This window comes from Rhamphochromis sp. 'chilingali', assembly GCF_963969265.1.
Source record: "Rhamphochromis sp. 'chilingali' genome assembly, chromosome: 2".
Classification (NCBI taxonomy): Eukaryota; Metazoa; Chordata; class Actinopteri; order Cichliformes; family Cichlidae; genus Rhamphochromis; species Rhamphochromis sp. 'chilingali'.
Window position 1 is genome coordinate 19,935,723 of NC_137930.1, and position 25,129 is coordinate 19,960,851.

The 25,129-nt window shown below is 40.9% G+C and overlaps 1 protein-coding gene across 1 annotated transcript in view; it reads left to right on the forward strand.

Moving 5' to 3' along the window:
* Positions 1 to 25,129, forward strand: part of hcn1 (hyperpolarization activated cyclic nucleotide-gated potassium channel 1) — a 72,818-nt gene that overhangs the window by 34,886 nt on the left and 12,803 nt on the right. Inside the window, exons 4-7 of the mRNA XM_080873846.1 lie at positions 8,927 to 9,145; positions 14,177 to 14,323; positions 18,434 to 18,674; positions 24,876 to 25,040. Coding sequence (XP_080729972.1) covers positions 8,927 to 9,145; positions 14,177 to 14,323; positions 18,434 to 18,674; positions 24,876 to 25,040 — 772 coding nt within the window. The remainder of the gene's footprint in view (positions 1 to 8,926; positions 9,146 to 14,176; positions 14,324 to 18,433; positions 18,675 to 24,875; positions 25,041 to 25,129) is intronic.

Consider the following 25,129-nt stretch of genomic DNA (forward strand, 5'->3'; position numbering starts at 1 on the left):
TCAAGCGGACTGTGCTTGCCCGTTTTGGACTGATGTGAGCGCGTGCAGACCTCCTGGGTAATGCTGATTGTAAATACTCCCCCGCGGAGCTCTTTTGCCGTCTCCTCTCCCTCTTTCTGTGACAAACATTTCTGTGCTGCACGAGCGCACGAACTGTTTAGAGGCATCATACCGGAGGTGCAAATGTCAGCTTTTATAAACGTCACAGCTCTCATCTTTACTTGGAGGCAACGAGTTGCCCAAGTGCGTTTGATACCAGCTAGCATGTGTTATTCATCCAAACAGACATTATCCATCTCTGTTCGCACCAAAGGAATTTGCACTGATGTAATTTCCCACAGAACTGTCACAATTCATCCTTGTTAATGGTAACTACGGGCGAACATCTCCTCAGTAACCCAGATTCTTAAACTTCCTTTTAAACAGCAACACTCTGGGTTCATAATTACTTGTCGCTGTAAAACTTAATGATAAACATCTCCTTGCATGCACGCTGCGTGTTGCTGATCTTACTGAGAATAAAGCTGGTACATCCTCCTTCTATGCAAATCAATATCAAAGGGAGATGGTGTACAAGCCTAATTTGGTGCCCCCCGTGTGGCTATAGCTGCAGCCTGCAAAAATTGCCTCTAAAACAAATAAGGCATAAATCAGTGCTAGAAGCCTGTGGGTGAGCTGTTATGACACGAAACCCTTTCTCCAAGCTGTATTCACTTGTATGTAGCTAAAACATTGCAAAGATGGCTTTGTATGTTTGTTTTACACTTTCTCTGATGGGTTAGCTACTTGCTGGTGAATTGACACATCCTAAACTCTCTCAGGCAGCTTTCTTGATATTTCTTCAGGAATAGATATCCAGGCTTCTTGAAGCTCTTCTTTGGATATTAACTACCTTTTTGTTCTGTTCTCTGTTATGATGATCCCACACTGCTTCAGTAATGTCTGAGCTCTAGGGAGACCAATCCATCTTGTGTTTTCCCATTCTGATATGCTTTTATACTGTATCAGCACCGTGTTTGGGATCATTGTCTTTCTATAAATGAAGCCACTGTCAATCAGATGCTTTATGCATGATATTGCAAACAAGCTCAAAATCTGATGGTACTTTTCTGCATTAATTCCATCGCTTCCATCAGATCTCCAACACCACTGTTGTACCTCTCTCCTGACCTCCTCTTGCAGTCAGTCTCAGATGGCTTAACAAACAGAACAAATGGAAAAATCGCTTTAAAATGGCCATGCACAAATACTCAGGGAAAAAGCAGTTTTGGAGACAATAGGTCTCCAAAGCGTGGAGACCTATTGTCGAAGAGCACTTTTAAAGAAACAAATTATAAAGAAATAAAGGGGTCGTCTGAATTCTGCACAGTGCTGTATATTATTTACAAATATTCATACAAATTTGCAAATCTAGTTTGGGTCATCAAATATGTATTTGTCTGTAAGTAATGAGGGCAATTTTTATCCCGCTGAGCCGCTTACAGCTGAACCAAATTCATCTTGCCCTTTAAAAAAACATTAAGGAGCATATGAGTTCATCAGTGAGTGCCAGTATTATGTTTGCTTTTACATTTAACCAAAAGCAGGTGTCCTACACATGATAATTGTTACTCTTTGTCAAATTTCTAAACGACAAGGCTAAGAATGCTGAAATCTTAGAAGAGAAGGCTATGCACACTCCAATGACAGAAAGCCACAAAGAACGTGAAACTGTGGAAGTATATTTGGATTTAAGTTCAAAATTCATAATTTTCTGGATAGCTTTAAGATTTTTTTCTTCTCTGTTTTATGAGGGGGCGATCCTAAAAATAACTCACAAAGAAAACCACGAGGCATTTTAGAGGTAAAATCTGTTTAAGCCAGTGGTACTGTAGATATCTGCACATGAGCATAGTGTTACTGATGGTGATGTGGCAGAATGGGCAATTTGCAGAATCTCTTCCCTGTGGATCTGTGCAGAAGTGCAAGCCTGTGCACTGACTGCTGTCTGGCAAATCCAAAGTGATAAGGCCAGCTCGCATATGGGATTCCTCTTCTCACACCATCGCAATGCATTAGCATTCACAAGTTGAAAATCAGGATAAGGTATCTTTTCCTCCGTTTGCTGTGTTTGCTGCAGGTATAAATAAACAATACAGTTAAACGTTGTCATCAAGAGGTTTGTCTTTGTCTCTGTCCAAAAAAGGAGAGCTTTAAAGCCATATATTGCATCATATTTTTTTCTGTTGTTGGCTCCGTGCTTTCAGTCTCCAGCTGTGAGTAGAAGAGTGAGGGCAGCAAGGGCTGCAGATACTGCTGAGTGGTGCTGTGCACAGTCTAGGCCTGTTATCTTCCTGACTAATGGTCTGAGAGTAGCTTCTTACTCTTTAGAGGCTGCATTTACTTAATCACCAAACAAGATAATGCTGCTGTCACTATGTTGGCTCATGTTGGAAGGTGGTGGGCTGTGGTATTGGATAGGCTGTTGTACAGCTTAAAGATGCATGTGGTGGAGCATTTGTGAGTGTATGTGTGTGCCTACTGTTCCTGGCCAAGCTCATATCAAGAGAGAGACAGCAGTAGCCCTGCTGAGGGCTCCTGTCTCAGAGAGAGCTAGAGGCCAAAAGACAGGTGGATATACTGTAGGTAGACACAAGGGGGAAAAGGGAAAAAAGGACAGAAACGCCTGGCTAACCATGCACAACTGCCCTTCAGTATCAGTCACCCTTCCTGGCTCCTTTTATCCATGGACCACCCACTTCATTTCCTTCCATTTCTTCTCAATCTCCCTGAATGAGTCACTTTCAAAAGGCGGGCTCAGTCCTGAATTTATGAATTAATCAGATGTGTCACCCTCTTCCCTTCTTTCACATCACACTTCCCCTCAACATACACATTGGGCTTATGGAAGGAAAATGCAAGACTGCTTCAGTCCCTATGCGAACAGCTTGTTTTTGGATTCTTTTTTTGGCTCTCGTTGGTAATCATTTTTTGTTAGCTGAAAGAATTGTGTGCTATTTGTCAACTGATACAGTAGGATGGTTTAATCAAGCTTGTGTGAGGGTATTTGGACCACAGCTGCTGAGCTTTCAGAGGCTGTTGTGGGATCTTAAAAAATAAAGTTCTGTTGTGAGGAGAGCCTTGTGAGAAGACAAAGAAAAATCACCGTACCTCATTCATCGTAAAGATTGGGTGGAAAATCGCAAAAGCAAACATTTATAAATTGGAACTATCTTGATAATTGGTTAATAGTTCCCAGTTTAAGCAAGAATGCCAAATATTGCCAAGTTTCAGATATCCAAAGGCTTTTTTGTCTGTAACCTCTGAGAAGACTTCTGCCACGAAAATGTTAAAAAAGAAAGAAGAAAAGAAATGGCACGTGTACCACTGCCAGTCAGTAAAGTTGCACTTTAGATCCATGATTGTCCAGAATTGATCTTTGACCTATTAGATATAATAATCTGCTGCCTCTTCTTTCAGCTGCTGCCTCTAGGGGTCGCCACAGCAGACCCTCTCAGCTTATCACTTCATAATTTCATACTATTTGACTGTTATATACAATATGGTCATGATTAGCATTTGAATTGTGGCTTCACGGTTAAAAACATGTTTTTTTTTCTTGCCACAGTGACCTTGACCCTTGACTACCACATATCTGATTGGTTGAGCTGAAGTTAAAGTTTGCCAAAATGCCAAAATATGAGGAAATTCCCTCAAACCTTTGAAGTGATTGTGCGTTTACAAGAAAGGAGCAAACAGAGTTACACACAGATGAATCTGAAGATATGTCTCGGGCCACATTACTGGTGCCAGTGCATAAAAAAACTTCTGTAGAGAGATGAAGTCCATTAGTACTGCTACAGGTGATGAACATAAAAGCTCACGAGACAATGACAACGCACACAGTGAGATACATCACTGGGCGCGCTTTTTTTGGTGTCGATGCAGGCCTGCACATCCCTTTACTCTGTCATCTGTGTTTAAAGGCCGCCGTGCCTTCTGTGCGCTCCCAGGGAGAACAGCTTGCAGTTTGATTATGCAATTGAAAAATGAATATTGCGCATTGCTTCTTTTTTTTTTGCCATTCAAGGACTGTTTGTTGGGTTTAGGGAGTTAATCAGTGATTAAATTAATCAGTTGAGGCAAATTTGCTCATTCACTTATTTTCTCTGCAGACACGCACAGGCGCAAACAAAAAAAATAAAATGTTAAATAAAACTAAAACATATTTACAGGGCAACCAGATCTTGCTACACACTCTATTGAGTATAATTTGTGCTGCAGTGAAACTAAGTATCAGTGCAAATCTTTGGGAGTCCAGATGAAAAATAAGTTTAATTGCTGTCATTTGTCCTCGGACTGTTCTCTTTTTTTGCAAAATTGTGTTCTTTGCAGCAAGGCATTACATCCTGTTAGTCTCATAGTTTGTCAGTATCAACAACAACCAAAGCCTCTGGGTCGCACTGAACACGAGGATAATGGTGAATCATCAGCCGCCTTCCTGGTCACGTAGCCGGTTTCATCTTGAGAGAGAGGACTGCTGATTCTGTGACTAATTAATTAAAATGCAAGCAAGTGGTTGCAAGCGTGCTGTCAAAACAACGAGCACAGTTAAATTATAGATACTTTGAAGTTGCTGGTGCTTAAACAATAGTGCGGAATTGGGATCGCTTTAATGTGTGTGGTAATGAAGTCTGAACCTGCGCTGCTGTTCTTACGGGGCTGCTGAAAGATGAATATGCAGTGTCTGATGTGTTTTCCTGCTAAAAAACAGAGCTTAATTATATTTAGAATAATGTTAGAGGAAATGAATACATTTGTTGTGTTGGCAAAATCTATATCAAGGGGGCTGTACATTGTGAACTATAGGAAAGCAACTAGAAACTGCTTTTTCTGCACTGAGAGTGAAATGACTCACTCTTCCCAAAGGAAGGCTGTACAGAACCAGCCCTGGAGATTTCTAGTTCTCATCACTCTTTATGCATTAGATAAAAGTGTGCATGTATCTGTCCTTTTGTGACCAACCTAATCAGACAAAAAAATGGGTGCTGAGCATGAGTGCCTGCTGTAATCATAGCGCACTGCCCCAGAGCTGTGACTCACATGCCGTGATGGCAGTCAAAATGCAAATTTAAGCAATCACACTGAGGAACAGCAGTGAGTGAAGAACAGCGAAGTGAAAAGCGGTGATGCTGTTGGTTTTGTTATGTTCGATAAAAAGCTCCTGTAAAGTCCACTTTGCAGACATCATTACCACAGTATCACTTCAGTGAGACAGCTCATGTTTGATATTATTTATCACAGCAGCAGAACATAATAGAGTTTGGCGTCTGGGATCCGAGCTCATCACTTCCCGTAAATATGTCACGTATAGAAACGGGGGGCAGCTTACAAGGTGGTTGCTGGGATGCTGGGGTAATGGAGGGGTTGAGACAGCAGACAGCGATGCAGGGCTGCAGCAGCACTGACGTGTCAGAGGGAAAGATGGGAAATTTTGCAGCTTAGATAGACCAGCAAATTGGCAGGTTGTGTTTGGTGTACGACACGAGGAGAACGAGGAGTGTGTATGACGCAGTTCGGCTAAAGCCTGACTGCCTGAACTAACTTGTGGGCTTTGCTCCATTTGTTAGGAGAGAATTTTCTCTCTGCCTCTGCCTGGTAAAGCCGCCTTTGGATATTTTGCTTCTGTGTCTCCCAGATGTCAAATCGTAACAATGGGCAGCTGGAAACGATCGTGACGATCAGTTCCACATTTGGAGGACTCACAATAATCCTTCATAACAAGCTCCATAACCTGCAGTGCCCCAAGCACGCAGCTATTATCCCCACTGCTTTAATGTTACAGTGAAATGTCAACTCAGAACTGAGCTACTTCTGAACAATTCAGTCTCTATCAGTCTGTTTAAGATAAAGAAAGAGTGAAAATTTGGCTTAAGGAATCACTAAAGTTGGTCATGTGATCCATGCTTCTTTTTTTTTTATTAAAGATTCACTGACACTGCACTGTCAGAGCCAACTTACCAATGTTATCAGTATATTCCACAAAGCAGCTGTGGAATAAATTTAATGCCACGTTTGACTGCCTGAGTTATTTGCTCATTATTATATGTCTTTGGACATGGGAGAAGGAAATATTCGCAGTTATTATACCTCGTGATATAATAAATGTGAGCTCAGCTGATCAGTTTGCCTCATATGAAGAAACATTTTTATTCATTTTACAAATTGTCTACAGGTCATTCATGATTGTTTGACTCCTAATTAATTGTGCGTTACAAGTGATAGACCACTGTTTCAATCTGATTAGGTAGGCGGATTAATGTAAGCAAGAGGATGATAAAGCTAATTCTGCTATTTTGGAGAGGTTTATGTACAAACATTGATGGGAAATAAGGATGGACAGCGAAGTTGAACAGACAGAAACTGTGAGGTTAGTCCCCAGGCCCTTAATGCCCAAAGCTCTGCAGAGATTTCTTTGTTGGAGCAGTTTACATGCAGAGAAAAACAGCAAAAGGTGCAGTGAGTCATTTCGGACTTTGTGATATCATCTGGCAAAACCATGCCTCTGTTTTTCCATGCATACAAATATGTCAACACAAACACAGCCCGTCGTTGCTGAATAAACACTCACCCACCATGTGAAATATACACGTGTGAAAGAACATCTAGGACCCAAACTGCATTAGTTCCAGGTATATGGTTGGGTGACTTTGTTCTCTGTGTGGAAATACATTATTGTGTGTATGTGTTGTGTGCTACAGTGGACGGGTGCTTGTGCTGAAATGCTAGCTGCAGATATTTCCAGTACAATGAAAGCCACGATCCCTGTCATGGACTGCTGACCTGCCAGAGCTTTCGCAGCTGGGATGGCACCAGCTTCCTACATCCCTAAGTGGGGTAAGGAGTTAGGTGGATGGATGGATGGATGAATGGATGGATAGAATATTTGACCCTAAAGGTAATATTTCAATGGTTTAACACACACACACACACACACACACACACACACACACACACACACACACACACACACACACACACACACACACACACACACACACACACACACACACACACACCATATTTTATTGATTATCCTGTTGAGTATCATGTTATAAAAATTGAACACGCTGTAATTGATAACAAATCCTGTAATCGGTTCTGGAAGAAACAACTAATCTGTGTTGACATAAGAACTGATGAGTCATCCAGGGCTAATGATTTGCTATAAATGTGCATCTGTCATCAAATTCAAGTGGGATTCACTAATTCCCACTTGAATAACTGAGTGGACTCAAGCAGATCAGGCAATGGCATGGCAAAGGGGACTAAATGGGCATGATGGCATGTGACACATGGATCTGAGGCAAATGGGGAAAAAAAGAGACTATCTAAGTTTCCTATTTCTATCACTAGCTGTTCTGCTGTGTGTGATAGGTATTCTGCATGGAGTGCTTCCTCAGCACTTCATCTTTGCAGGAGGTGAAGCTTTTCGGGGTGTCAGCAAAATGTCTGTGAGCACAAGCTTTGTACCAGGCAGTCTGTCACATTTGTCTCTAGATAGTGGATTACTGAGTTTCACAGACATGCAGTAACTGCAATGGGCTCGCTTAGTTGCCCACTAGAGATTTTGCCCATCTCCAGAGGGAAAAGGCATACTTTCACATTAGACATGCTGAGACTAAAAAAAAAAGCAGGAAAAACAGAAATGAGGGAAATCTGAAATGCAAATGAAAGGCCTTTCAAGCCATGTCCTTGCATTGTGCTACTACCTGATAATGTGGATTACTAAAATTTAAGAGGCTCTGCATAAATCTCTGTTGAAAGCGACTCCTGATAAGATTTCATACTAAAAAAAAGACTTTTAAAAGAAATAGTCAGTGACTATCCTAACACTGCCAGTTAGGTTGGCTCTTTATTTACAAGTTTTAAAGAAAGAAAGAAAGCACTCAATTAATCAGTCAATCAATAGCTGATGTCCATCTTTTGCTCTGCATATAGACTGGTTACCTGCATGATATTAAAGCATATTTTCTAAAACTAACGATGACCATTTAAAGTTCTGCTTCCATGCATTTAAACTTTTATCACCAGTCTTCATCCACCAAGCAAGTTCTTTCCAAACTACTTAGTCTGAATTATGTGGCTCCTCAAAAACCCTTCTGGACACATTATCGGATAACAGTGGACCCATGAACCCAAGTTGCACTATATGGACAAAAATACTGGGCCAAATCTCTTAATCTTTGACTTCAGGTGTTTTTACTCCTATTGCCATGGGGGTATAAAATCAAGTAGATTCAGTGCGGTCTGCCGTCACATTTGTGAAGGAATGAGTCATTTAAAGAGGTCACTGAATTTGGGTGAGGTAATACAAACAGGATGCCACCATCGCAACAAGTCAGTTTGTGAAATTTCTTCCCTTGTAGAAATTCCACAGCCAACTGCACGTGGTATTTTTGCAAAGTGGAAGTGTTTAGAAACCACAGCAGGGTTAATCTTCTGGCATTAACATCAGCACAAAAGTGCACCAGGAGCTTCATGAGAAGCATTTCTATGGCAGGGCAGCTCCTTTGGGTGTAATGTGTAAGTGACCCAGTACTTTTGTCCGTATAGTCTGGATACTGGATACATAGTTTAGAAGCTGTTTTTTTTAACCTTTGCAAAGCTGAACCGCTTCTCACCCTTTGATAATCTGTAAAATGAATAAAGTAGATGCAAACAGAGAGAGAAGGTAAAAAGGTAGAAAGTTCATTCATTCAGTAAACCCATAAGGTTCAGAAGCATGAAGATTATGTTGGCTGAGTGTTAGTGATCCATCAAAGGAAAGTCTGTTGTTCCATTTTTATCTGCCGCGGAGCCTTTCTTCCTTGTCTTGCTTGGCAGTAACTCCCCCCAAACCTCCTCTGTCTCTCCTTCCCTTTTTCTTCCCCTCTGGTTCTTTCAGAACGTTTCTTGGGGTAAGCAGTACTCCTATGCCCTCTTCAAAGCCATGAGCCACATGCTGTGCATCGGTTATGGTGCCCGGGCACCCGTCAGCATGTCTGACCTTTGGGTCACCATGCTGAGTATGATTGTAGGAGCCACGTGCTACGCCATGTTTGTTGGCCATGCTACAGCTCTAATCCAATCACTGGATTCCTCACGGAGGCAGTACCAAGAGAAGGTAAGAGTCCTGCAGTGGCACACACAATATTAAATTCCTGAGATTTAAAAGAACACTGGGTATGATACATGGTATGATGTATGCGTACACATCTTTAATGGTTTGTTGTTTAAAGGTAAGTTAAGCTAAGTACTACTGAGATGGTCTCAAAGTATTAATGTGATTTTTTTCTTTTTTTGTGACTCTGTAAAGTCCTGCTCATTGGAGCTGGATTTAAATAAATTAGCCCTCAATTACACTGTGGACCAATAGGTTGAGCTCCCACAATATAAATCTAAATATATCCGCAGCGATGACTAGGAAAGAGGATTTCCTACCTACCCCCAAGCAGATCTCTTAAGGTCAACAGGGTGATGAGGTCTATGACATAAGCAGCCACCTCACTGTCTGTATGCTGCCAGTGGACACATTTTATTTTTCCCTTTTCCTTCAGTTCCTATTACATCATTATATCTTCTTTCTTTTTTTTCACGTAGAGGATGATTATCCAGCATTTCAACTGAGCCACCATCTGTGATCCCGCTGTGGGACCTGGGCAATTCCCAGAACACCCAGCCATGACTGATGCGCTTTGTGTTTGCACGCAAGAAGCAGAGTTTAACTCCCAAACTTTGCCTGTGCTTATGCTGCAGAACGCATTGTACATACCACACTATTGGGCGTGGGGATTAGTCCTCTATGGTATGTCTTCATCCACAAACAAGTTTAGGATTAAGATAACTTAATCTTTAACTTACAGGATGATGTAAGAACAGTTACATCAGGTCACACTGATTTTGTAAGACACTCCTTTTCTTCCCAAAGGAAATAGTTTTTTTTTCCAAATATGATATAAAGACAGTGAGTCAGCTGAAATGCGATTAACAGAAAGCGCTAATTATCTTGTCTTAGTACATTCTTATTTACTATGACATGCTGTGTGTGTGAGAGCTGAAACAATTACTCAGAAATTAAGTCTTTAACAGTGTTTAATGCAGGGTTTATTCTTCAAGCCATTTTTCACCCAGTAATGGAGTCTAATTCCTGCATTTCAGTATATTTTTTATTTTAAGCATTTGCTACTTTTCCGTGTCAAGAGATATCAGAAGTGGCAATAATTAAATAACTAAAGACAATAAATCTTCATATACAAGTTGTTCAGTTTGTTATTTAAGACAATTTTTCAGTATTTGTCTATGATTTCAGAAAAATTATTTAGATATTATTTAAATAGAAAGCAATTAAACAGATTAATTTAGAATATAAGAAATAAAACTGATGTTTTCCCTTTAAGTTTTCATCATTTTTTAAAATTATATTATGAAAATGGGTTATAATGGGTCAGGAAGTTAAAAATATTATTACCAATTACTTTGATTTTTCCCGCCATGTAATTATTCATCTTTTAATAATCTATAAAAAATTTCATGTGGTTTAACAGCACACTTTTTGACTTCCTGAATTCAATGAATGTTGATCATATCCATCCACTAAGCGAGCCCTCCAGCAGCTTACATCCCTATTGAGTTTATCAGAACATATCCACACAAACGCACACACAGAGGCACGACTGGACAGAGGTACAAAGCACACATTATTTATCCTTCCAGAGATGTAGTCATAATTCTTATCAGAGCATTGGTAAAGTCACCTTGGCTATTACAGGACGTGCTAAAATACCTCTTCGTTAATTTACACCTTGCTTATAAAATCATTTAGCCATTGTCGGTTTATTCAAGTGTGATGGCCCGACCTTGCCAGCTGTCCTCATGGTCAGTCCAATCTAGAGGAACATCCCCCTCGGTGCGTTTTGGCACCACATTGCAATCTTACATGTCACCTAAAACTTGAAATTAAAACTGCAGTTTCTATTGTCTTTGCAAAAGTGTTATCACAAATCCGCACAAATTAGTAAAATGCACATTTATCATTATCAATACAAAGTGTTGTTTGACACATAAATCAGATCAGATGAAACAGATTCGAAGAACAAGACAGCAAATAAAAGGGCTATAATAAAAAAAATTAATGGTATGCTGACTGATCATTAATATGCAGATATAATTATGAGTTATATTCACAGCATAGCAAAAAAATTTTTAAAAATCATGACGGCAGGTTGCCCTCAGCAAACAAGCGAGCCGTGCCAAGTCACTGTTTGAATTAGTGGCACATCTCCAGCTCAGTTGCTCCAAAGCAGATGTACATCACACACTATTTTTAATCTACATCCCTTTCTGTCCCTCTAACGTCACCCCAGGAATCGAACTGACAGCTTCGGGGCCGCGAATGCCATGTTCATGGTAACGGAGCTCCAGTGTGGAGCCAGGTTCAGCAGGGGCTGATTTGCTGCATGGCTGTGCATATCAGTGGAGCAGGCTGCAGAGCAGCAGGGATGGGTTCAGGGTGCTGAGCCTCTAGCCATTACATCTATCACTGCCACAGCTGGAGGGTTGGAAACATGGATGGAGAGATGGATGGGGATGCGAGGTTATAAGTTATCTGAGGCCGGAGGATGTTTATGACAAGAACATGATGAGCAGTAAGAAAGTAAAGTGATTGTTGTTGATAGGTTCTACTTAATTTCCAAAAACTCAAAAACTAATTTTATCCAGACTAGGAGAAAAGAAAAAACAGACCAAGCAAAAGCTATAGAGAAGAGAGGAAACAGAGATAGTGGGAGGAGAGGGAAGGAAATGAGGGTTTAAAGTATGTATGATATAGAGACATGTCTGCTGTCAAGCCCTGGTGCTGCCACAGTGCAGCTGAGTTGCTCTTTAAGATATGTCCAAGATGTCCCACATTTCATATTTCGGTCTGAGGTTCATTGCAAAGCTAATGTAACTACCTCCCTCCTCTGAAATATTGCAAAGATAATTAAATAGTTTCAAAACAAGTTTCTGAAACATAAATGATTCTGTAAAGGAATACTGTGACCGTGCACCCATCAGATGTCAAACACAGCATCTTGCAATTACATTTATGTCATGCAAGCACTACAAATGGGGTTGCAATTAAATGCATCGTCCTCTGCGTGACACAGACGGGTATCAGATCAATTCCTGCTCAATAAAAGAAGCGTTGAGCACATACAAAGTGGATGAAGCATTTCAAGTCTTTGCACTAATTGCCTGCCCTCTTTAAACTGTCCTTCACGTCTTAGGACACATTCTGCAACAGAGGAGGTTTCATCATTTTACATAATGCTGCTAAACATATATTTATGGGTGATGTTTAACTTTGCAAATTGCAGTGCGCCTGGGTTAAATTAGATCCACAGGAATGCCCCAGGAGTGCCATCAGCCAGGAAAGAAGTGGGTTCTGCCAAGTGGCACATCCCAGTGTGGGTGTTAGTCTGACTGGGCCCTGACTATTTCTAGAGAGAGAACGAGAGTGAGAGAGAGAGGGGGGATAAAGAGAGAAATGGATGAGGTGGGATAATGAGGAATGTAGTCAGCATTTATCTAAATTGCTCCTTTAGAAAGTAATTAACCAATAAAATTACACATCTGAATTAATATGAGAATGGAAATTAGTCATAATGAAAAGATAATGTGACGTTAAAGCTGAAGGCCCCATATCGAGCCTAAAATGTGCCCCCATTGCCTTACTCTGTGCCCCACCCTGACCACCTGAGTCGAAATGGACCGGTTGAGCCCCTGCAGACACCTTCTGACTTCAGCTGTGTGAACTCAAAATAAATCAATTTCCCGCAAACAAAGCTCTGGTCCCTTATCACCTTTCTGCAGCCGGGTGAGAAATCAATGAGGGAGGCACTGGGACTCGAGTGGCTCCTCTCGCTAACAAATATCGTTTTATGGGGCTGCCTGCGTCACATTGGTCAAAGCCTCTCAAACTGAACTGTCCTACCAGCCTCGCAGCTGCTGCTGGCTCTCACCTCTATTCTCTTTGTTGAGGTTCATTTTCAGGTGTTGGGGCTTTGGCCGTGCTTGCCGACTACTCTAAATAAATGAGCCAAAGTTTTTTCTGTGTTCTTGTGGGTCAGTACTTGCCTGCAGGATAATGCAGCTGGGCGTTACACTCCTGCTAATTTTTAGTTAATTACTGGAAACAGGATGTAGAAACGGGATCTTTTATCTTAGTTAGCCAGAAAAACAGAGATGGCAAGTGTACAGACTCCCTCCTCGCTCCTTTTTAATGTCACACCATTATACTTTTTTAAAAAAGAAATTCTACTTTTTATAATTCGTAGCATCTCAAAATGATTTATTCACTGTATGTCCAGCTAAATCTAAGGACTTGAAATATATTCTTATTTGTCAGAACTGTATTTAAAGTGCAGACAGTTCTCTTCTCAGTTATTAAACAACCCAAAAACCAATGCAAATTATTTGAAAATTATTATTTTAACATTATTTGCATATTAATGTGATAGTAGGTGAAAATTAAGTTGATTGTAATGATGAAACTTGAGCAGTTTAAGGTGCTCAAAAATGACATTTTAATGTAAACAAGAAAAAACAAAGACAGGAAAGGAAAGAGGATAGCAATAAATCACAACACCTGTCACCTCACGATGCTCTATATTATAAGGTAAAGACCCTATGATGATATATAACGCGGTCAAAAGGAGAATTCTTCTTTGAAAATTACCCAATATCCTCTTATGCTCCTGGATACTAGGTATGCCTCGCTTGTTCACATTGCAGCATAGCTCGGTTGCCTATTAGCACTGGGCTTCCTGCATCGGTGAGATAATCTGCTGCTACCTTGGTCTGACATAGCCCCGGGCCTGTACTCGTTCCTACTTTCTTCACCACCTGCCTCTCTTGTTCTGCCTCTCCCTCCCCACACGCAGAACCAGGACATGGCACTGTGACTGTGTGAGAGCACGCCTTGTCCTCAATACAGAGACACAAATATGCACTCTGTGTAGACCACATTTTTGTTGCTTTGCTGTTTATTAAAGGTGCGATTTCCAAATAAATATAAAACTCAAGACTTTACTGGGGCTGCTTTAAGATATCTGATTTTTTTTTTTTTTACATGTTAAGCTGTTAAGTGATGACTGTTTTTCTTTGTCTCTTCTAGTATAAGCAAGTGGAGCAATACATGTCCTTCCACAAGCTTCCAGCAGACATGAGACAGAAAATCCATGACTACTATGAGCACCGCTACCAAGGGAAAATCTTTGATGAGGAAAACATCCTGAGTGAACTTAACGACCCCCTCAAAGAGGTGACACAACATTTTAGAAGCTCTCTTCTTGAGTAACATTTAGAAATCTGCAGATTTTTCCTTTCGAACGCTCTGATTTTATTTTTGGAACCTTAATAAAAAAAATAGACACTGAAAGGTAGGTGTCACAATGTCTTAGTTTTGGAACATAAGTTAGATCTATTTTTATTTTTTTCTGAACATAAGCAGTGAATCTTTATTTGGGTGCAGCACATTAAACTGAAACACCTGTCATCTCATCTTACAAGGTCAGGAAGAAAAAGAGCAAAACGGAGTCTCCCCAGGTGAAACTTGACTGGCTGAAAGTCAAAATAGGAAAACATTTCCTACAGAAGCACCTCCTGTGCCTCTCTTTCACTTGTGATAAACTCCAAGAGCTTGTGATTTACAGAGCTGTTAAACAACTGCCACAGAGGTAATGAGACAGAGCAATAAAGGTTACTGTGACGTCAAGCACCAGTTTTGGTCCTTGGACGACCTCCCCCATAAGCACATTACATGTGTAATTATGCAAAGGGATATTAGGGAGCAGCGGAGTAAGAAGTGAATGTAGGATAAATGTAGTGTAGGAATCCTGACCAGCTCTCATAAAGCCCCATTAAGTCACCTTGCAAAGTTATATGCTCAAGAGATGAATGCTACGGTGTGCAGAGTTGCTGCATAGTCCCAAGCACTTACAAGAAAGGTGCAGGGATTTAAAGGGACAGTAAAACATGGGCTTAGTTCAATATGTGCACTAAGCAAAGGTTAAATCCAGCTTAAACTGAGAGAGATCGATAATAGCAAACATGGTCACATCAGAGCAATTTCAGTAAGTCTTACATTTTGTTGTAATTTTATGTACAGTGCTAAAAAAAATAGTTAGACCACCTGTTATACAATCAAGAAATAATACACATATATCTTAGAAAAATATTAAAATATTTGAGAAATCTGCCAAAATTCACATTTTTATGCCTAGATTGAGTACAGATTCTTCATCATCAAAAACCATGAAGCAATTATTTTGAACAAGGTTTATTTCTTTAATTAATGAATTATTAATTGGTATAAACTGAATGAGTACCAGTCGAGTAAATTTAATTTAACCAGATTGAATAAATTATTTTTAGCTTCGTTTGACAAAATGTAACATTTAGTGTTGTACTATATAACAAACTACGTGGAAAAAATTTTTGTACATATTTAAACTTCTTTTTGTAATTAATCAGTTATAACACTGAATCACCAAAACTCATTTTCCTGTTCAGGAATGTAAGTAAATGATTGTAATTTGGCATCTCAAAAATAATAAAGGGCTTTACTACTTTTTTTTTTTTATCTTTTTTTGTGAAACATTATATATTACAATTTCAAATAAATAGCTGCATCTACTGGTTGATGAACCATTACAGAAGCTAACAAAATGATATGTGTGATTACTAGTACTGTTCATTTAAGGCACTCATGGCATATGCCTCAATCTGAGTGTCGGTCTAATAAATTTGATAATTACTGGAGATTTTTTAATATGAAAACCTAATTAGACACCAAAACTTGACTAAGCTTTATTACATTACAAGACAGTGTTCGTCTGATTCGTCATCTGTAATTTGGCAGCTTTGACTTAGTGTCAGCTGACTGCACTTCTGTTCTAATCAGTCTATCCAACAACTGAGGCGCCGTGGTTTCCCCCATGTCAGGTGTGCAGCCTGTTTCCTCTCTGTTTCTAAAAGTATGCGCTTTATTTGATCTCCCATCACCAAAGTAGGTCACTTTACTGCTGGTAGAGTAATATAACCCTTTATTACTTTAATAGACACTTAAACAAATACCACGCTATAAGAAAAACAATAATTAAGCTTACCTACATCTTTATCACAATAATCACTAGGTCTGCTGGGCACCGCACAGTTTAAGCTGTTGTGCACCTCATCTGTGTGCATTTGTCAGAGCAACAGTACAATTATGTTTTGCTGTTCAGCTGTAATAAACCAGATGATTAAGTATTTTGTGGGAGGGAGCAAACTTCTCCCATAGATTTCCATTCCACTGAGTGCTCTGATGAACTGCTGAAGGCCACTACATTGGCATGCTTGGATGACGTAAAAACTGGTGAAATAATCGGAATGACTTAGTTTGATTAATCTCTTTCTGTGAGCTGTTTTTTTAGCCGAAAGTACCTGAATGTCCCTTTCACTCAGGATCTTCTGACCAGCAGATTATAGCTCTTACTAAGTTTGGGGTTTTTTGTTTGTTTCTTTTTTCTCAGCATATTTTGAATAAATTTCCAGTCTAAAAATAGAAAGGTCTAGTCATATCAACTATTGTCCTGTTTGTCATTGTGGTATGACCACTGCCTTCTTCTGTTTAAAATACGGTATAGTATATTTTACCCAGAGTGAACAGCTCGGTAGGAGATTGGGTAAATTGCTGAGGTTAAATTTGGGGAGATAAAGAGCAACAATGTAGAGCTTTTCCACAGCTCATTTAACGAAAATCAATTAATGTGGCTGTAAACCTGACCATCATCAGTAAAGCCAGGACACTTTCAGACAGACTGAAACCTAAGTGGTTCTGATTGTATGGACAATCTGTGGGGTCCTGACTTAGAGGTCAATTTGGGAACTGAATTAGCTCCACTTCGCACCACTCAGGCTATGGTAAGAATGCCGAATCAGTTAAAGCATACTTATAACTGATTGTGGCAAGCCAGTTATCACAAGTCTGCAAAACAATTATGCTGCTACTGCTGCTGTAGGCTTAAACGAACTCCAGATTTTGTACGGACTTCACTTGGGTTACAAAAACAAAAGATGTATATCCTATGTAAGATGATTCCACCACTATATACATTTTTACATTTATGTCAGAATATTTCTACATCTGCAGAGCTTTTCCAAATTTCCCTGCTGGTTTTAACTTATTCATTTGGTGAACTGTAAAGATCATCCTAAGACAGGCGATCCATCAACATATTGAGCACGGGCAGACTTCGCTTTAAAGAAAAAAAAATGTGTTGCATTCAAGGACACTGCAACATCCAATAATTGATTGTGAGCTCCTAAAAACAGTATTACATTGATTATCTCTGGTAGCTGACAACCTGATGTACAATGTAGACGAGCAAAGATGAACACGAAGGAAAACAAGGACAAAGTAACCTTGACAAAAATAATATTAAAAGAAGAAGAAAAAACACGTTGTGATCAACGTTTTTCTAAGGTGACTTTCAGACTGTCGTAAAACAAGAACATCTGAAGCATGTATAGGGATTCAATACAGTTGAACTAGATGAAGTTTGAAGCTAATCGGCTAAAATATGCTAAACCAGAGTCCACACAGCCTAATAGGCAGACTGTTTTGCTGCTCTGTCTCTCCCCCCTGCTCCCTTCCTCGCCTCTGTCTCACTGCCTTTTATTCTCTGCCATATGACAAATCTTTAAATAGGCATAGCCAAACATTGTTTTCCCATGAGGAATCCTGACTGTGCATGAAAAGTGCTTACTATCGTATTCATTAGTTCTGGTGCTTGATTGAGGTCGGAGCCGTGGCTTTACCTGACACCGGCTTCTGAAGCTTAGTTAACATATTTTTTGCCCTCGTGGAGCCAGCAAGCATTTCAGAGATTGGTTATCTTTCTGTTAATGTCCTGTTGTCAGGGGAGGGGAGTTATCCCTCATGTGGGGTCAACAACACATCGCTGCAGATGCCAAGTGCCCCAGCTTTCCATCTGCACAGCAACAGAGATGTGTGGGTAAACAGACAACAAGCTCCTAATCTGCTGCTGGGTCTGAGGGGACAGGATGGGCCAGAGAGATGGCCTGCAGCCGGCACCAGAGGGCAAACTCATCAGGATATGAATTGCGTGCCAAAAAGTTTCTTCGCAGGAGAAATGGAAAGTGCTTTAGGAGCATTAGGGATAAAGCAGCAATATGCATTCCAATTCATTTATGTTTGCAGATACTGTGAAGGCGGCAGAGATGAAAGATTTGAGGTGGTGTTCTGTGTCAGGCTGCCGAACTGAAGCTCATTTTTCACTTTTGGGTTGAAATAACTGAATTATTGATGGCATGATCTCATCTGTTAAATCAACACTTTTCTCTTTTCTTTTTTTCCCCCCTCCACCAGGAAATTGTCAACTTCAACTGCCGCAAGCTTGTGGCCACCATGCCTCTGTTTGCCAATGCGGACCCCAACTTTGTGACGGGGATGCTGAGCAAGTTGAAGTTTGAAGTTTTCCAGCCCAACGATTACATTATCAGGGAAGGCACAGTGGGGAAAAAGATGTACTTTATTCAACATGGCGTTGCAAGTGTCATCACCAAGTTCAACAAGGAGATGAAGCTGACTGATGGATCCTATTTTGGAGGTAAGAAATGTAACTATAAACACTGGAAATTGAACTTCAGTTGCTTATTTTGATTTGTTTTCACATTAAAATCCAAATGTTAGCTACATATTCCACTGTGCTTCTTACATCAATGCACACTGTGTTCTTAGAGTTATACCATATATATGAGACTAGCCTGAGGCCTTTAATGCTTTTTGAAATTAAGTTATTGTAAATGTAGATTCTCATTAACCACTGTTGGATGTTAGTCAGCTTTCGCTGTTACGTAACCTCTCATCTGGTTGCTGGAGTGGGCCAAGGCGTGGATCAGGCATCCCTTAGGACACACAGAGGTCCCTCCCTCATCCTCACACACACACACACACACACACACACACACACACACACACACACACACACACACACACACTTAGGCGCACATACATGAGCATGAACTCCTCTCACCCTATCTATATGTTCCCGCTGCATTCACTTGCCACGGTGTAAAACAAGGAGCAGTTTCCCAGTTCTGTCCTCTGCTGTGCTCTGCTTCTTCCTCTCTCTTTCTCTCGGCACGGTTCCCACTCCCCATCCAAAGCGTTCCAGATATCATTAATTTTTTAAATGTCAAATGTAATTTCATTGCACTTTGTTTACTCCGACAAAATCCGCAGGCAGACATTGTCGTATCTCTGAGAAAGCAAAGCAAAGTTTCCTATTTTAGAGGTTCTTGCATATTTTATCTCCTGAGTTCATCCCCACTATGGAAGGAGGCTGACGAGTCTAAGAATACCTTCACTTTGGTGTGTCTGTTCCATGCAGTTCACGTCTCAGAGGCGAGCCATGGAATGAAGCGAATCAAAAAAAAAAAAGAAAAGAAAGAAATGCATCGACTTTTTTTTCCTCCCCTTGCTTGTTCAAAACACAGGAGTACTGACATACATCAGTTAGAAAAGATACCTGCTTCAGATATGTAGTTTCACATATGGGTGGCTTTAAACTCTGCATTAAGTAATGTGGTGATTTGCTGGAAGTGCATATGTGTCATATTCAGGCTTTGTATCCTCTGAGGCTGTAACTCAGAGACATTTTGCTCAGTGACACAGAGCAAGCAGATCATGTTTATGAAACTAAGGTGAAATGTCAGGATAACGCCTTTGGCCAACTAGGCTCTAATAAAAGGATGTTAATAGGATGGGGTTTTTTTTCTACACCCTAGAGCCTAGCGTTGTGCTACAGTCAGCACAAACACCTAAGAAAATATTAATTTTCAAAAAAGAAAAAACATTAATTGAAAATTAAGAAAACAAATTAGGAAGCTGGAAACAGATTGTGATTAGCATTTTTAATTAATGATAATGCTACATAGTTGTGTGAGTAACCATTTGAGCTTTCGCCTAAAGTACAATAGAAATAAGTAGCAAATAGCAAACTGTTCAGTCAGTATTAAGATGAAGCAGTTCTTATGAAGACTGACCTCGTACGATCATCAGATTGCCCACCCCCAAGTTTAGTTAGTATTTCAAAAAGATGGAGGGTTCACAGTGAACGATCAGCATCTAATATAAGCCTAATTATAAAAATGAAAATATTAATTAAGAAAATACACTAACATTTAATGAGTCATGTAATAAATTAAATTAGGGATGCACTGTAAATTGTTCACCCAATAAAAAGGGGTGAACAGCCCCACCAGAGCTGCTGCCTTCTGCCCTGTTGGTATTTTTATTTCGTATTTGTTTGGCATTAGCCTTGCGTTGGGAGCAGCTGGCTATGCCCGGCATCTCACTCTACCCCCTTTTCTCAGATGATTTACACTCCCCTTACAACCAGGCCAGATCGTGGCCAGAATGAAAAATCAGCGAGGGGGACTGAGACAGCTTCAGAGATGGAGAGAGCGAGTTACAAAACTGAGCCCAGACACAGGAAACTATTACCATAGTAATGAGTAGGACATCTTTGAGAACAGTAGGTCACAAAGCACCTCTGACAATGGTCAGTGACTCACCTGCATGCTAAAGAGATATCATAGTAATCACAGGTGAGCGTGGTGAATGAGCGTACACATTGGCGTCACACAGCTCTGTGAGGCCGAGGTACTAAAGAGACCACAGTGCAGGGACAATGACCGACAGGAGATTTAAATCCAGATTCGGCTTTAATGTCTTTAATGTCATATGAGACATTTCCACAGCACCCGCCGTAAGTAGAGACGAGGGAAGAAGAGCTCGTTGCCTCGAGTGTGTGACACAAAAAGTGTTGACAAATTATCCGCAATGCCCCAGGGTTCAACAGTGATGCTTTGTGACAAGGCAACAGACACGTGTCAAACCGCATCACTGGAAGTGTTAACTGGACTCTAACTTACACACACACAAAAAACATACCTAGGAATGCCACGTGTGCACGCTGAGGCTCCAGAAAATGGTATTAAACTTACAACTGTGCTGTGGGGGGCTGAGGATGTTAATGGAGACAAAGTTTGTTCAGAAAAGACAGGCTCATGTGTGCCTAATGTCAAACAACATTTAAAAAACTATAGCAGCTTACACAATACTGTCAACATACTAGTATGGAAGTTTAGTATGAAGCCATGAGAAAAGAGAAAGAGAGATGGCAGATGAAAGCCAATCATAACTGATTTACATTGTGATGGAAAAGCTGAGAGGCAGAAAATGAAGAAATGGTAAATATTTATATAGCGCTTTACTAGTCCCTAAGGACCCCAAAGCGCTTTACATATCCAGTCATCCATCCATTCACACACTGGTGATGGCAAGCTACATTGTAGCCACAGCCTCCCTGGGGTGCACTGACAGAGGCGAAGCTGCCGGACACTGGCACCACCAGTAGGCAACGGGTGAAGTGTCTTGCCCAAGGACACAACGACCGAGACTGTCTGAGCCGGTGCTCGAACCGGCAACCTTGCAATTACAAGGCGAACTCCCAACTCTTGAGCCACGATCGCCCAAGAAGAAGAAGAGGTCTGAAGCAGGTTATGGTTTCACATAGCACACTCTGGGTCCAGGTGTCTCCAGCTGACTCCACCCACCTGCTGCAGTGTAGAAATAGAAAATGCAGACAGCTAAGCAGTGTCTTATCTGAGTAACTGTGTTTCTGGCCTGCATCTTAGCATAGATAAGTCACAGAAACCCAGAGCACTGTACATATGCATATGCACATATAATCAGAAACTCCTAAGTCCTCTTACAGATGTTCCTAACTGTACTTAGACATATGTTAGACATATGATGCTAGGCCAAAAAAAGAGCGTTACCTTTATACTGGAGGAGAAGCTACAGGTAACTAGACTCAGGTCAATTAAAAAAAAAGAGGGAAAAAAAGCTCAGAACCAACTTTGTTTTTTGTCCCGTTTGGCTCTTTTGCCATCAGAATTATTGTCTAAAGGTGAAGAAAGATGCCCAACGGATTTACTTTACCAAATGGACCAACCCAGCCTTGCCGTAATGGTCCATTTGATTCACCTTTTATTCTTTATTTTATTTTATTTTCACTTGCTAAATACGGGACAGACTTGACTGGGGAAAAGAAAGGGGAGAAAGAAAGAGGGAAAGAAAAACAGCGGGGAAGAGGGACGGGGATAAAGGGCAAAAAACAAAAACCAACAAAATAAGCAGACATAAAATACATAAATCAATCACCTGGATCACCTGTTGAGAAAGAAAAAAGAGAAAACAAGCAGAAGAAAAATAAACAACATCACGATGATATATGGGAATATAACAGTAAATACTAAATATTAAACATTATTGTGCAGCACGTAAGATCGACAGCGCACAGTGTGCTTTGAGGTAGGAGCCAAAAAGGGTGTAGTTTGTGTGTGTGAGCACCCGTGTGTACACCTGTGAGCATGGACGCGCTTGTATAAAAAGGTTCCTTCATGTAATGATCTGCTAGAGGGTGTGGGGAGCCACAGCCCCGTCCTCCAGGGCATGAAGCAGGTATGGAGGAGATCAAAAGTCCAGACATCCAGACGCCCCCAGAACACAAGAGACCAAGGAAGACCAACAGAGGGGCAGCCGCGCCACTGTCCCAGAAAGAGCTGAGGAGAGCCCCAGATGAGGGGTCACTCAGCAGCCGCAGAGCAGAAGCCAGGAGGGGTTGCAGTGACGTGCCCGTGAGCTCCGCCGGCAGCCAGCTGTGCCAGAGAGACCGAGCCCCAGGCCGAGAGGCCGAGGGCACCCCACCCCTGAAGTGGCCCGAGCGAGCCCCAGGCTCCAGGCCCCAACAAGCAGCTACCAGGAGCGAGCCGGTGTGTACCTGGACGCCCACCCCCGGACACAAAGAACCACCAACGCACCGATGTCTGAGGGCGTCTGCCACTGGCAGGGGAAGTGGTGGTGGGGGGAGATAGACCTCCAAACCTTGGAGTCCCAACATTTTTACAAGCTTTTGAATTTAGTGAAGACTCTATGATATCGTTCTCATTCAGTGCCATAGCAGGTCAAACTTTGGAGAGTATAAGTTATTTTCAGTTCGCCCACTCAGCTGATTAACTCACCTTTGTTCTTAACTGAGTCACTGGCTGCTACGTGTCAAGCATGCACATTAGTCTCTAGATGTCTCCAGTTTACTGGTATACCAGAGCGTTTTCTTAAAGATAAACCAACCACTCTTTGTACTTCACTCTACTTGTGTTTGTTTATCCCCTTGAACATGACGCAGGTTTTTCTCTCTGTGTGCATCTGCTTGCATTAGTGGATGTACCAGTGAAAGTGAATCTTTTTCCATTAAAACAGCACTAACACCTTATTCGCACGCACAGCTTGAGAGTGTTGCTCACACATCTTGCACTCTCTGTGCTCTATTTTCATGACAGCTCCTGGCAGAGCCCAGAAAGATCACACCATAACAAGTTAACATTTAACGATTTAATGAAGATGGAAGTCGTGCAGTGGACTGGACAAATGTGGGTGTGGGTTCAGCGGTGTTAAAGATTCAGGGAAAGAAAATTAAGGGAAGGATTGTTCACATTCAACTTCTGGATGAGCTCAGACACTGTATATGTCAGATTTTACAGTCATATACACTGTTAAGCACTGTAAGCTTCCTGGTGGGTACCAAAAGCATCGGGTTGACTTCCTACTTCCAAATGGAAATTTAACCAAATACCCTGTACTGTGTACTTTTGACCCACTAATAATTAGAGAAAATCTGTTCTTGTATTTCAAAGCATTAAAGACGTATGCAGTACAATCAAGCTACCTGGGAAAAAGAAATAAATAGAAGCCCCAGCACGACATTCATGCCCATGATACGAACCTGTACACTCTGACCTCAGCTGCACCTTTGAGCATTCACAGTGCCTTCTCAGATGTCCATATACCCAATTTCATAGGCACTAATGGACCTCTGTATCAACAAAGATGTGTGCTAATAACAAGCTCCCTCTCCTCTTAAGTTCAGAGGATGTGGCATCCATCTTTTCAAAAAAAGTATTTCAAATTTCACTTCATCTGATCACAGAACAGTTTTACACTTCGCCTCAGTTTTGGCCCAGGAAAGACAGCAGTGTGTCTGGATCTGTTTCTTCTCCCGAGATGAAATGAGCTCATATTTTTTCACAAAAGACTAAAAATGTAGTGCATTTGTTGTCCGTGTTAACTGTAAATAAAATATGGGTGTATAAGTACTCTTTCCACACTGATGACAAGAACACAAAACAAGAAAAATGCTATAGCTACAGTATACTACTGCTAATAATAAAATGTAATTACTATTAATAATGATGATCTGAGTAATTTTAGTGTATATGGTACTCTTGTGTTTAATTTCACACATAAAGACAAGCATGCTGTGTTATCTAATGTGAAGAAGACTGCAAAGTTAATTATGATCCAATGCTGATGAATTCTTCTGTTCTAGTCACATCTTGTCATGTCAGTAAGAAATATTTCGGTCTCGTCCTCTTAACGCGGTGCATTGAGCCCGCCCTGTTTTTTCTTAATAAAGCTTGGTACTGCATCATATTATTGCACTATTATATCTCCGCAGCATGATGAATTATCTTAGCGTAATGCAAGTGACAGCACTGCTGATGGGCTTCACATTCTATTTGCATTCACATTAGCTTCTTCTCCTGTACCTTTTGTACTCAAGGCTCATTTATATGAGAATACTGTATGTACTGTAATTACTAGGATGATTCCTTCCTGTACATTTCACTCCTGTTACAGTTTCATCATGTGTCCTCTTTGTTTTCCTTTACCTGCCCTATAGAGATCTGTCTGCTCACCAAGGGCAGACGAACGGCGAGTGTGCGTGCAGACACCTATTGTCGACTCTTCTCCCTCTCTGTTGACCATTTCAATGAGGTGCTAGAAGAGTACCCAATGATGCGACGCGCTTTTGAAACGGTCGCCATTGACCGATTGGACCGCATTGGTAAGACCTACGAGCCTCATTTCTCTCTGATTGTTTGGATCTCTTGCCTGTCATAGTGCCTTGTTGTCTTGTCTTTATCAGTATTTGTT